Source organism: Poecile atricapillus, chromosome 15, assembly GCF_030490865.1.
Source record: "Poecile atricapillus isolate bPoeAtr1 chromosome 15, bPoeAtr1.hap1, whole genome shotgun sequence".
NCBI lineage: Eukaryota > Metazoa > Chordata > Aves > Passeriformes > Paridae > Poecile > Poecile atricapillus.
In genome coordinates, this window is record NC_081263.1 from 9666098 (window position 1) to 9680072 (window position 13975).

General features: G+C 55.8%; 1 protein-coding gene across 4 annotated transcripts in view; it reads right to left on the minus strand.

The window, feature by feature from the left end:
- PLCG1 (phospholipase C gamma 1) overlaps positions 1-13975 on the minus strand; it is a 42429-nt gene that overhangs the window by 1729 nt on the left and 26725 nt on the right. The window contains exons 10-31 of one of the 4 annotated variants that reach the window (XM_058850232.1): positions 13176-13294; positions 12317-12402; positions 11872-11992; positions 11315-11483; positions 10752-10874; positions 9793-9894; positions 9373-9560; positions 8880-9080; positions 8364-8483; positions 7879-8059; positions 7513-7590; positions 6944-7047; positions 6601-6697; positions 6429-6501; positions 6045-6202; positions 5469-5565; positions 4798-5022; positions 3869-4017; positions 2001-2115; positions 1645-1806; positions 1054-1142; positions 256-443 (exon numbers count right to left, since the gene is read on the minus strand). In XM_058850232.1, the coding sequence (XP_058706215.1) occupies positions 256-443; positions 1054-1142; positions 1645-1806; positions 2001-2115; positions 3869-4017; positions 4798-5022; positions 5469-5565; positions 6045-6202; positions 6429-6501; positions 6601-6697; positions 6944-7047; positions 7513-7590; positions 7879-8059; positions 8364-8483; positions 8880-9080; positions 9373-9560; positions 9793-9894; positions 10752-10874; positions 11315-11483; positions 11872-11992; positions 12317-12402; positions 13176-13294 (2945 nt within the window). The remainder of the gene's footprint in view (positions 1-255; positions 444-1053; positions 1143-1644; positions 1807-2000; positions 2116-3868; positions 4018-4797; positions 5023-5468; positions 5566-6044; positions 6203-6428; positions 6502-6600; positions 6698-6943; positions 7048-7512; positions 7591-7878; positions 8060-8363; positions 8484-8879; positions 9081-9372; positions 9561-9792; positions 9895-10751; positions 10875-11314; positions 11484-11871; positions 11993-12316; positions 12403-13175; positions 13295-13975) is intronic. The other 3 variants (XM_058850235.1, XM_058850233.1, XM_058850234.1) reach the window with 3 other exon arrangements.

Sequence of the window (13975 nt, forward strand, 5' to 3'; positions counted from 1 at the left end):
TCAAGTTGCCCACTGGAGGGAAGTGGGGGCTCAGCCACATCCCCCATGACTGGGGATAATGCCACCAGCTGTGGTGTCCCACCCTACTCCCACAACAGTGACACTCCCACAAGCACAGGCGCGACTTGCAGCTCGAATTTAGGGTTTCCAGGCAGCAAACGAGGCTGCAGCTCCACTTTGGGTTAGGGGGAGGCTGCATTCATCTGCAGGGAGAATTGTGCTGCAGGAGAAGAGCTGAAGGAGCACTGGCCTCACCTTCGCTCCCGGCTCTCGAAGTGGTCAGCGAGCTGCTCTGGGGACACACGGAAATCCTCAAAAGGCTGCTGGTACCGCAACTCAAAGGACCCCTCTCTGCCTCTGCTTGCCAGCAGCTGGCTGGAGCCATCCCCTGCTCGTTCCCGTAGGGATGAAGCATTGAAGAGGTTTATTTCTCCATTTTCCTGCTTGGATGAGGAAAAAATCCTGTAGTCAAGGGCTTGTGATATCAAAGCGTACATCCTGAAGTAAGGGCAGTTTTGGTGCAGGGCCCAGGCTGCCCTGCAGGCTGTCCAGGGCTCATGAGGGCTTGGGTTTTGCAATGTGCAGCTGCTCTAACAGCCATTGCTGGCTCCCACCAGCACCATTTTAAATGAAGAAATAAAAGAACCATCTGTCTCAGAAGGAGCCCTGCCCTCCATTTATGCCAGCAGGGACAGCCCCAGGCCAGCCAGCTCTGTGATCCTGAGCTCAAATGTCCCTGGAGCAGACAGGAACTGTGGCAAACCACCTCCTCCAGCTTTTGCTGAAGGGATTTCCAGGCAAGTCAAACACAGTGCAGGCAGGACCATGCCTGAAACACCCTGACTGCTGCAGGAGGCAGACCCAGTGCTTGCTTTCCTGCTGGGCATCATTATGGAGCAGCACTGGGAATTCAGCCATCCACAGGCACTCAGAGCAGGCAGCACTGAGCCTCACTGCCCCAACTAGAGCAGAACAGGGGGCAGGGCCAGGCTGGGCTCACTGGCTCTCAGCCCTGCAGTGCAGTCACCTTCTTGTGTGGGCAGCTGGTCTCACCTTGCAAGGGAAAATGTCTATCTTGACAAGCAGAGAAGCCAGCTCCAGGTTCTCACTGTAGTTGTTCTTCAGGGGAACAGCTCGGAAACCTATGGCGAGACAGCCCTGGTGTCACTCACTGCACAGGTCAGGTGTCAGTGCCCTGGCACAGAGCTGAAGGGGTCCTTCTCCCACAAGACCCTTTTTCTCTTCTGCCAAGAGAAGCTGTGGCTGCCCCATTCCTGGAAGTGGCCAAGGTCAGGTTGGACAGGGCTCAGAGCCACCTGGGGTAGTGGAAGGTGTCCCTGCCCATGGTAGTGGGGCTGAAACAAGATGGCCTTTAGGGTCCCTTCTAATCCCAAGCAGTCTATGATTCTGTGATCCTCCAAACCCCCAGATTTCCTTCAAAGTGCCAGGTGGCCCCAAGGGATCTTAGCAAATGGCTCTGCCTTCCTTTGACTGGCTGGGGATGTGACCTGTCATGGGGACAGGAGGGACTGAGCCAGCCTGGGGCCCAACAACACCCTCCCATGAAATGCAGCATCCCCCTGGCTAACAGTGTGAATGGGTGAGAACCACCATGACCCCTCCCTGCTGTCCCAAGTGCTTCACCTGTCTTCAAGCCTTTCACCAGGAAGGTGGCCTGTGCCAGGAAGTTCTCATCGCTGAACATGTCCTCCTCATAGACCACAAAGCGGAGGAAGGCAAAGTCAGGGTTGCTGACCTGAAAGTGGAACTGCTTCGGGGTCCAGAGAGGGTTCAGGCCGTTGTCAGCTGCTCACAAAACAGAGCTGTCAGTGGGCAGCCCCACTGAGTCCTCCCACTGCCCCCATGGCTGATGTTGGGCTCGGGGGCAGCATGAGGGCAGCTCCCAGCTCAGTGCCAGGCTTTGCTGCAGAGCCCAGGGCTCACACCAGGATCAGGAGTGCTGGTGCATCCCTCTCCCTTCCCTTCACCACCCCACTCACCCACAATCTCTGTTTTCTGCTTGGCATTGTCGTACTCAGCACCAGACACCTCCACCTCCACAAAAGGACAAACGATTCCCCTTCCATTTTTGGGAAGGTGCCGGGCCCCCAGGACCTGAGCAGAGAGCAGGAGAGACTTGGTAAGAGACAGGAACAAAGGGGGAAAAAATGTGTTTGCATACCAAGACATTTTCTTCCCAAATAAATCACCCTGGCTCTGCTAATTGGAGAAAGAAGCAGCAGAGCCAGCCAGCCCAGCCCAGCATCTTGGAGAGAAACAGCTCCCACCCCTGGAAGCTGCTATAGTGTTCTTGAGCCCCAGTTTGACTTGCAAGCCATAAAAAAAAAGCAGTTGAACTGCTCCAGGTTCCTGCCTGCTGCCAGCACAGCCAGGCCTGGGCCACAGCATCCCTCCCCCAGCTTGCCAAGCTGGAGCTGGGCTCCCAGCCGAGCGCTGTTCCCTGCCAGGAGCGCTGCGCTGGACCCCCGCATCCTTGCTGAAACTTCTCAGCCCTCCTGCCTTGCTGCAAGGAGGAAAAGGAGCTGCTCTCCACCACTGCTCTGCCTCGTGTCTGCAGCACAGTCTGTGCTCCACTCAAATGACAACCTGCTTCCTCACAGGAGAAAGCAATCGCAGCTCCCTCTTGCCCGTGGCCATATGTCGCTCCAGCGTGCTGTCGGCACGCTGCTGCTGCAGGGGAAGGACCTGCTGCCAACACTGGATCATGTGCTTTGAGTCATGCTGAGCTCGAGATGGCTTCTCCATCCATGAGAGCTGGCTTTGGTGGGGACAGCAGGCAGTTTTGCCAGAGAACAAGAGGCTGAGCCTGTCTCTTAAAGGCGACAGTGACTGCATATGGCACAATGACTCTTGACGCTTGGTGGTAGCAGCCACATCCTGAGGTGCAGGAAGAGCTTGGAAAACAGAGGGGACAGGGAATTTTTAGGGAGACAATGGGCATGAGGTCAGTTGTGCAGAGGGCACATGATGGGGTGTCCTCATGGAGAAGGGCTGCAGCTTTTTTAGGTGGGGTCACCCCAAAACAGAGGTGGCTGCAGAGGAAACTTGTGAGCACCTAAAGGCAGGATCTCCACTTCATCCTCTCCAAGGTCTACACCAGCTGAGGGGACTGCCAAGGGAGACTTGACCCATAGCTTGGTTCCAAGACCACAGAGAATACCTGTACAGGCTACTGGACCCCTCTGATCCAAACATGAGAGCCAGCTGGTTTGGCACAGCCCTCCAAGAACTTTGCCTGGTGAGCTGTCCCATGTCCCTGCAGAGCCTCTGCTGTGCAGCTCTGAGAGCTGACAGGAACAATCCAGCCTCAGTTCCACCATTAGGGAAGTAATAAAAACTCATCAAGCATCTACAGCCCATCCTTTGGCACCCCCCCATCCTCAGCACAACACAGAAATGGCCTGAAAAATTTGCCCTGACCTCCAGCATCCCTCCAAGAGGGGCCATGAGCAAGGGGAAATGGAAACATCGAGCCTGGAGCAAGTGAGTGACAAGGACGGGACAAGGCACGGCTCTTGTGTTGTTAGCCTGTGGATGCAGTCCCAGCCAGGCTCAGGGGACAGGGTTGCCACCTCTATGGCTCATGGATGCCATCTGCTGGCACTGGGACCTGGACAGGAGGAGTCCTGGGGGGAGCATCCAGGGATGCTCCTGCTGCTCCTCTCCAGGGACCCTGAGCAGCACTTGTGGGTGCCCCTCTTCAGCAAAGGCTTTCCCAGTCTGTGCTGTGGGACAGGGGCTGAGGGGGTTTGCTGAGGAGCCCAGAAAAACTGTTCTCTCACCCCAAATCTGGTATAAGCACTGGGGTCTGACCCTGCATTCCCCCACACCAGGAGGAGGTACTGACCTCAATGGAGATGGAGAGCGGTTCTGTGCCCCGCAACGTGCTCTTGTCAAAGGGGTCAAAGACGTCGTCCCTCATGTTGGTTGGCTGCAGGACATACCCACACTGGCCACTGGACATGAACAAAGCCTGGTTCATCTGCATGGGCTTGTCTGGAGAGCACAGGCAGGAGATACAGGACATGAAGGAGGCACTTTTCACAAGCTAGACCATCACCCCCATCATAGATGCTTCACAGGAAGCCCTTGGCAATGCTGAGCAATGTGTCCCCACTGCAGCCTGTGCATGTGTCAGGGCCATGAGGTGACTTCTCATGCACAATCTACTCAGTACTCCATGGGTCATCCCCCTCTTTTCCTCCTGCTTTTTGCAGCTTTCCTTGTGCTGACTGTAGGGTTTGCCAAACCCCCTGTGAGATGCTTGAATTCACAGAAGGAATGAAAAAGCCGGCAGGAGAAGAGGCAGGTAGATTGCTGGTGTGCCGGTGAGCTGAACAGGCTCACAGCAGGGCTTGGCAAAGGCCAGGGAAAGGAAGGCTGGACTGCACGGCAGGAGCAGGAATGGAAGCTGGGGAAAGGCAAGAAGAGCAGCCAGCTGGACTCAGACCATGCAAGCAGCTGGTGTCCCAAGCCTGAGGCTGCACCATCCCCTTTGGCACCTTCCCTGCCTGCCCTGCTTGTCACCAGGGACCTGGGAGAACTCCCTGCCTCCTCTCCATTTCCTCTCATCCTCATGGCACAATTCCCAGCCTCAGCCCAGCTCCTTGGCTCAGTCCAGCCCTCTGGAGCATATTAACCCAGGTCTCACTGCCTGCAGAGCCCTTCCAAGACCCAGAGCCCCTCCCAGCGCCCCAGTTGTCAGGAGCAGGTGGCTTGGAGGGGGCACAGGGCACTCCCAGGAGCCAGCCTCCCCTCCCGGCCTGCTGCCCTCACCTGGGGTCTGGAAGTTGAGTGCCACCAGCTGGCTGCCACAGATCCACATGGGCAGGGGGTCGTAGTTGGAGGAGTCGAGGCGCTGGCCCTTGGGGTAGATGCGGGAGAGCTGCAGGCGGTTGTACTGCAGGAACTTCTTGCCCTTGATCTTGTTGACGTACTTCTCTGCCTTGGTCTCGGGAAAGGAGGACATGTCTCGGTAACAGGCCCTCTCTGTGCCGATCTCTGGGAGGGGACAGCACTGTGTAAGCCAGCAGCACACTCCCTTTGCTGACACCTAACCCCCAGCTCCTTCCTCACACCATCCTCTCACCCTGGCACAGCCACCAGCACTGTGCAGACCCTGCTCTGCCCCAGTGGGTGTTTGCCAGGTGCCCAACACCAGTGACTGAGAGCACCAACACAGCTCCCACTGACCAGGCACGATGCTCCCCAGCCCCACTCTCTCAGCAGCTGCTCTGGGTGCTGACAGACACCAGCAACAGAGGGACAGGGAAGGGAACTTGGACTCTCTGGAGCTACCCAGAGCTCCAAGGTAAACTGGTGATTTGGACACCTTGGGCATCTAGCCTCTGCTGAGACCTAGCCAAAGCAGCCCCTTGGGGCACACCACAGGGTCTGCAATGCCACAGTGACTGCCTGTGATGGCCACCAGCTCAGCAGATGCTCACTCTCTTCATCAAAGGGTACAGGCCGGCAATAGACCACCAGTTCTGAAAGCTCCAGGGCAATCTTCTTTCTCCTCTCCATCATCTTCCCTTCAGAGAGCTGCCAAGAGAGGGTGAGAGAGGTGTCAGGCCAGGTAGGAGCAGTGGTGATAGATGACCCAACTCAGAAACTGACCCTCACTGCGGGGTGTGGCTCCTACCCACACTGTGGGGACCACCAGCAGATCTGCCAGGTCTGCATGGGGGACATCTCACAGGTAGGGCCTGGGTAGTCCTACATCCTGCCCAGAGCAGGACTAGCATTGGTACCAGCACAGGGCATCTGTGGCCTTGCCACCCTCCACAGATGGAGATTCCCCACTTCCTGAGGCTGTAGCACCCACCCAGTTGTCCGATTTTCCCAAATATCCAGCCTGAACCTCCCAAGCCGTGTGGTCACCACCCTTTGCCACACTGTCCAAGGTCACAGGCTGTCACCTCTCCGCCCCCCACCAGCCTCCAGCTGCTCCTTGGCTCCTGGAAAATGCAGCACTCAGCCAGAAGATGCCTCCTCCCCTGCCCCAGACTCCCCAGGCTCACCCTGGCATCAGCTGTCTGAGCTGCCTCCCGGATCTTCTTCACCCAGTCCAGCAGGTCCTCGTGCGTGTCGGCTGCCACGTCCAGGGACAGGCGTGACACCGAGGACATGCTGATGGAGAAGACGAAGAGGCGATTGTTCTTGCCCTCAGGGCGGATGGCTGTGTGGGACAGGGAGCAGAGGGCAAGGTCACAGCAGGTGCTGAGCCAAGCCCTTCACAGGGAGGAAGGGAGAAGACAGACTCCTGGCTACCCTGGCACCCTGCAGCTACAGCAAACTCCCATTTCTGGCCACTGGAGGCAACCAATGGAGGAGCCCAGGAAGCAATCAGTGAGGGGCTGAGAAGCCTCAAGGGGCCTTTGCAATGCTCCCTCCCTGGCACTCACCGATCTGGCAGGAGGGCACGTCCAGGACTCCTCCGAGCAGGTCTCCCAGGGGGCTGTTCTCATCCAGCTGCTGCTGGAAGGAAGCACAGCAGGATGGTGCTGGGCACGGTGGGCAGAGCAGCCAAGCTCAGGGGGCACAAACCCTCCCTGCTGCACTCATGGCCATACTCACCTCCCGCTCTGGCTCCAGGCTAGTGGGACTTGTAATTTCCTCTACATAGTTGGAAGGGAACCACAGCTGCTTTTTGCCACCATAATCTCCTCTCCACCTGGAAGGGAGGGAAGGGGCAATGTCAGCATCTGCCACGGGACCCCAGAGTATTCTGAGTGGGGGTGAGGGGAACAGGCAGCTCTTTCATCATCTGCTTTTAGGGTTTGTGGGGCTCTGGAACTGTGCAGCTCATGGGTAATCCCCAGACAGACCCACTCCTAGAGTGGACACACCTTTGTGTGGATGGTGACAGCAAGGTTTGACCGTATCCCCCAGGAAAAAGGAAGGCTCAGGACCAACTCACCAGCCTCCTTCCTGCTTCTCCACATTCTGGATGATGGCATTTTTGGTGAAGGTGAGCTCATCCTCCCTCTGTGCCTTGTAGTCAAACAGGGCTTTGACTGCACACTGCAATGAGGAGGGGTCCCATGAGGCTGGGCAGGGAATGGACATGTGGACAACGAGCCCACAGGATGAGAGATCAGCTCCCACCACAGATGTGTTTGCTGAGGGGCTGTGAGGCACATCATGTGCAGGCAGGCAGCATCCAGCCCTGCTGCCAGACGCTGCCAGACCCTAGTGACACCTTGCTGAGCAAATCAAGGCCCTCATTTATGCCAAAGCAGAGCTCACAGTCTGGTATGGCCCCATACAGGCACTCTCTTCTGTCCCAAGAGCCTCTGATGGGCTTACTTTGGAGAGCTGAGAACAAGACGCAGCCCAGACTGGGAACCTGGAGGTTCAACCCCACTGTATCTCTCCTCATGGTCTAGAAACAAGTGTGCAAATTAATACAGCTCTTGGAAAATAAAAAGGCCCTTGCTAAACCTGCCATCCCCACAATTTGTTTTGTGCCAAACAGTGAGAGTGTACCTTGAAGGTGGGCATGGGGTTGGCTTCCACATAGAACCCAGGATGGCGTCCCTCGTACAGGGCTCCATAGTCAGGCTCCTGAGGAAGCAAAGGGACAGTGGTTACAGCAGTGACTGCAGGAGAAAAGGTTCCCTGCCTTGGGATAGGTGGGAGAATGCCCCAGGAAGGCACAAGACCAAAGATGATGCTGCAGACAGCAAACAGCAGCCCAAGCCTGGCGCAGAGGGGCAGCACCAAACTCTGCTCAAGTGTCAGGAAACCCCAAGATGAGTGGGCTGCAAACCACCGAGATGGCTCACACACCACTACCCTCAAGGTACCAGCTCAAAAATGACCTGTTCATCATCCTTTGGCTCCTGAACTCACCGCTGTCCCGATCTTCTCCAGGGTCTCCTCGTTGATGGGGTAGCGCAGCTTCATCTTGCGGTACAGCGGGTGCTTCTCGTAGTAGCTGATCAAGTCCACCAGGCTCTCGAACTCAGAGTTGCCCAGCAGCACAGTCTGGCCCTCCTGCTGCACCCGGCAGTGCTTGATCTTCCCTTCTGCCCTGGAGGGAGGAAACACGGGGAGAAGCCACTGAGCACCTGGCAAGAGAAGGTCTCTGCCAAAATAAAGACACCAAGGAGAAGGTGCCCCTAGTGCGTGGCTGAGCACAGCCATGTCCCACTGGAAGATGGGAGGAAGGGCAGGATTTCAAGGATTTATTCAAGGGCCATCCCAGAGCAAGAGGAGTTCTGGGGGGGCTCAAGTCTGGCTGATGGCACCTCTCCTGCTCTCTCACACACTGCAGCATCCCAGCATCCCACGCTGCACACATCTCCAGCAACACCACCCCTGTACCAGGGACACACCTGAAGGAGATGGCGTAGGAGCTGGGCTCGCTCCTCTTGCGCACCAGGAAGGCTCCGTCGCGGGGCACCCGCATCAGCATGTGCTCGGCTTGGGCCCGTGTGAGGTTGGCGTGGTACCACCTGGCAGGGGAAACACAGCTGTGCACAGGTCACACACACCCAGCCCACCCCACAGCTTGGCCACAGCACATGGCTTCCCCTCCAGCCCCTAAAATGCATCTTGAATCCTTCAGAGGAAGACAGGGACTGCAATGGGACAGGCAGGATCAAAGCCCTTTGGTGAGGTGTGGCATGGGCAAGGGCACCCCAACCAAACCCAGCAGCTCTGTGCTCTGCACTGAGCCTCCATGACACTCAGCTCGATGAGCAACAAAGCTGGCCAGCATGGCTGCTGTGACAGAGCTCTGTGGGGAGCAAGTGAGGACCAGAAAGCTCCAGCAAGGGAGGAATGGCTGAGGAGAGATCTGGGAGAGCTTCCTCCAGTGTCCCAGCTGCCCAATGGACACATGCACTCACTCTTTGCTCTCGTGGGCATTGGTCTGCGGCACTGGCTCTGTCAGCCTCATCTCAAACTCATTGCACCTCAGTGGCACCTCCTGGTAGTGTGTGATGAGGTCGTAGAGGCTGTCGAACACCAGGTTGTCCGTCAGGAAGAACTTGGGGCTGCCGGCGTCCTGCCGCGAGTGGATCCGGCAGTGCTGCACCTTCCCATTGCGCCTGCAGAACAGGCAGGGAGGGGAGGGCTAAGCCATGGCTGTTTAGCACCTGCCTCAGGCACAGCTCCAGCCTGATCATGGCATTCCTGCCCCACAGGAGAGTGATGCATAAGGATCCCAAGAAACTTGACCCTTCTGCACTGGGACAGGGAGCTGACGTGATGCTGGGGCACAGAAACAGGGGAGAAACTGCTCACAGGCCACCCAGGAACGGGACCCCACCACTGAAGAAAAAGTCAAGAGCAAACAAGCCCTAGAGCAACAGAGCAGTGGACTGGTGCTGGGGCCCTCACCAGAAGGAGAGGGTGTAGTCTCCCACAAAGGTCTCGCTCTCCCTGACGAGGAAGGAGCCATCGGGGGCCCCTGTCTCGATGCAATATTCCGTCAGCAGCCGCTCCGCGATGTGCCGCCCGTCACGTCCTGCTCCCAGCTTCCCGTGGAACCACTTCTCCGTGGAGTGAAGCTCGGTGCTGTTGCTCACCTGGCAGGGGGAAAAAGCCATCATTGTGGGTTACCGAGGGCAGGCTCATGGTGCTGGATTCTGCTTTGCTCAGGGGTCTTCCAGCTGGGAGCAGGGAGCTCCTGAAGCAGCTCCATCCTTCCCACCACAGGATCTCCCCCTGAAGTCAGCTGGCAATGGCAATGCTCAGCCCCTTGGGCAGTCAAGTCCTTTCCTTAGGGAACAACTCACAATCACACAGGAGAGCCCTCACCTCCTTTTGCTCTTCCTCATCCTCGTTTCCTTGGTCACTGGTTGTCTCCCCAGAATAATAGATCTTGCTGCTGGTCAGCACAAAGTAATGTGGGTTCCACTCCTGCAAGGAAACAAACTCTGGCAAAGAGACCCCTGGGGAAGCACCAAGCTGCCCACCACCCACCCATGGGATCATCTCCTCCTGACCAGCACAGGCAGGGAGGGATGATCAGGTTTGTGAAGGACAGCCACCAGCACTGATTCCAGTGAGTCACAGGAGCTTCCAAGACATCCCCCAGATCTGAGGCATGGATTTATCAGTAACAAAAAACCCAGCATGTGACAAATCACACTGCAAACACTCCAATACTTAATAAAAGGAGATGACCAAATGAAGAGCAAATCAATGCAAAAAGGAAACAGTGTGCATGGACTCAGCCCAGGGGCAATCTGAAGTGAAGATACCAGAGATAGTTATGTGGATTTACCATTGCACTTCACTGTTTTTTAACAAAAACATGTTCCATTTGCATGTGGCTTTGTCAGATAGATCCTCAGCAGAGTAAAGCTGCTGAAGGTGGGCTGTGAGTAAATGCACACCGCAGTGAACACTTGGTGCTTTATAAAGCTAAACCCTTGCTTAGGTGTATCAAATGTGCACTTGGCAGGAGACAGGGCTGGAAGCACAGCCATCCCCAGAAATTCCTGCAGCACAAATCACAGGCTGCAGTGCCTTGGCCCAGAGCTCCCTCTAGCTCAGGCTTCTGCCTCTAGCAAAGGCCCACAGGAGATTCCTAGGGAAGACCATAAAACATCCCCAGCCTTCAAGGACACCTGAGAAACCAGACAGACCAACAGCCTCTTCAATCACTTGCACCACAGCCCTTCCTTCCAACACACACAGAGCATGTGACAGAGCCACCACGTCACTGAGGGAGCCCTCAGAGCAGGGACTGGGTCACCATGGCACAGACATACGTGATTGATGGGGTCTTCCAGGTAGAGGATCCCATTCTTGATGGAGTTGCTGATGTCATTCTCTGAGTACATCACGGACGTGGGCAGCTCCTCGTAAGCGCTGCCCTCTGCCAGCTTCTTGTGCTGTGGGATGAGAGAGGGGGACAGGCACCTTGAGGGGAGCAGGCACCCAAAAAGCAGCATAGCTTTCCCAGTGGACAGCCCTGAAAGTCCAGGTCTGCTGCAGTGGGATCCTCCAGATTAGAATAAACAAGACCCATGCCACAGGGATCACCAAACAGCACTGAAGTCCCACACCTGCTTCCCAAAGGTGCTCTCTGAAACAGAAATACCAGCCTCCCCCATGCCCTCAAAGGAAGGCAGCACCCAGCTGCTCATTTCCCACTAGATTCTCTGAAGCAAGAGAGCTTTTTAGAGCTTTTTTGTGTCCAGTTGTTCTTAGCATCAGCTCTCCACTTCCACCCCTGCACTGCCAACCATCCCCTTCCAAAGGCAGCTGCCTTCAGTCCCACACTCTCACCCTATTCCCTCACTTAGGAGCCTTGCTGGGAAAAGGAATTCACCTTGATGAGAATCTTCCTCTTGAGCTGGTTTGGAGATGGAAGGCCATCAGCAGAAATATCAACTGGTTTGGTCAAGAGCATGTCCCCAAAGACCTTCTTGAAATTCTGAGCCATGTTCCTCTGCTGAGCAATGCTGCAGTGGTCCTCAATGGACAGAATGACGGGGAAACTAGGAGAAGGAGCAGAGCCATCAAAGCCAGCCATGGGATCTGGATGGAACCAAGGATTTCTGAGCTCTGTCTCAAAGCCTGGCCTCTGTGCCTCCAGGAGCAGCTCACATCAACAGCCATCTGTGCTGCCATGAGCACCCAGTGTAGCCACTCTCCAGGAATGCACAGGGTGGAGAAGGACTGGCAAACCACTGGGGTTTACCCAAAGCCCTCCCTGCCACAACATTTTTCTGGGAAAAATCTCCCTTTGGCTGGGAGACATGACATGCTTTCTTCCCACCACATCCAGGCCTTGTGCTGCAGCTCTGGATAAAGTGAGCTTCACTTTGCTACAGCCCTGGCTCCACCCTCTCTCTGCTCTGCCAGCTGAAGTCCTGCTGTACTCACTCAGAGGTGACAAAGGCATGCTCCTTGATAGTGACCAAGACATCAGAGAACTTGATCTTGGTGGTTAAGGTGTGTCCGTGGTAGATGACCGGCATGCCATCGGGACCATCCCAGCAATCCACTGAAAGAAACCCACAGGGGAAACTCAGCCCAAAGGTTGGAATAGAGGCAAGACATGGACCTGAGATGGACTGAGCCAGGTGCTGCTGAGAAATGTACTGGAAGGCAATAAAGGAGCAAGGTGATCAGTGAAAGTTCTGATCTTTCTGTGGGACCTTGGGCACAGATCACCCAGTCCCACAAAGCAAACAACCTCAGCTCTTTCTGCCCATCACAGTGTTAACATTGCCACTGACCACGCCAACCTTCAGCTCTGCCTTCCTTGCAAAGCCTCCCCTGAGCACCACAAGCTGTGGTGATGGCAGAGACAGTGCTGGGTACTCACGTTCGATGCAGCGGCAGCCCATGCGCAGGCAGCGGGCGTAGGCCTCCAGCGAGGACTCGCTCGAGAACTGATCCCCCGTCAGGTACCTTCCAGGTGAGACAACACATCAGCACAGTGACAGGCCCACTGGGGCCACAGCTGTCTGCTGGGACACTGCAGACCTGCCTCTGCCACGTGGGAATGGCAGGAGAGGAGTCTCTCCACACCTGCCACTTTCCCCAGGTGAGGGGTTCAGCCCTGCCCCAGCTGCAAGAAGCTGCCAGCACTCCTCTGAGGTGCTGCCCCAGCTCCTGAGATAAACCTCAGATAGCAATATCAGCACTGGTGCCACAAAGAGCCCCCTGCAGCCTGAGAGCAGGGCTAGACGAGCTCTCACAGGCAGACAGGATCTCACTGCCTGCCCTCAGGGCTGCTCAGATGGCTTTGGCTCTCAGTCCTTTAAATTTGGGTTAGCATGAGCACAGAGCACAGACAGCCTGTGCATGGGAAGCAGTTCCTGCAAAATTATTCTAGCAGCAGAGAGCAGAAAATGGGCAATTTCATCCTGACAGGGTTTATGACATCTGTCCTGAGAGGCTCTGGAGAATGACATTGTTAATGGTGAGAAATCACCAGAGTGACAGCTCAGGACGGGAAGGCACCTGAAGGCCTGTGCAGATGTGTGCTGCTGACAATGTCTGAGCAAAACATCTATGGCTAAATGACAGAAGGGAGTGGGGCACCAGGAGGAAGGTCTCTGATATACTGGCCTTGGTTTGGAAAAGCCTGCTTGACCCATCACTGTAATCAGGCAAAATCAGGACACTCTCACCTTGGCATGAGAAAAGCTGGGTGGAGAGAGCCCTCCCCTCATCCTTACGTGTTGTGTGAGGAGGAGATCCAGTAATGGGAGAGAGGGTTGTTCATGTTCTCCAGACACACCATGTCCAGTTGTGAGTTCCAGATGCTGTTCTCTTTGGAAAACAGGAAGGTGAGAAACTGCTCAGGAAGAAAGAGAAACGTGTTAATGATGCAGAGGAGCTGGCTGCTGTGGTTTAGCTTCAGACACATCTCCCCTTCTGTGCCAGCAGACATCCAGCACAGACTGACCAGGGCTGCCCCACAGCTACCTGAGCCAGGGTGCCTGAGTGACCCCAGCTTGGGGACTGCCACCTACCCACTGAGCTCTGCCAGATATATCTGCCAGATATTTGTGTGCCAGACCCTTTGACCCAGCTGGAGACAATTAATGGCTCTGCATTTTATTTTGCAGCTCACATGGCAGGCAATAGTTTACTAAGGCCATGTGGGTCAAGGGACCTTGGCTTAGTCCAGAGTGCCAGTGACATGGTCATCTCTAGTTGTTTTTATTCTTTATTCGGCTCTTCTTTGCTTTGAAGAGATCCTTACATAGCCCAAGGCAGCCTTAAGCCAAAGGCAGCCCCTCTCCTCCTCCAGATGAACTGCCTGGTGAGTACTCCCAGCTGCACACACTCAGCACAAAAGGACACAAAGCCATTCCCTTTACCAACCACATCCATCTCCCAGGGCCACGCAGCTCACAGGAGCTGTGACCCTTCCAGCACCCCCAGCCTGCAGCAAAGGCACAGACAGCAGAGCTGTCACACCACAGCACACATCGCACCAGGGATGTCATCCCCCACCTCACCCCACTCCACA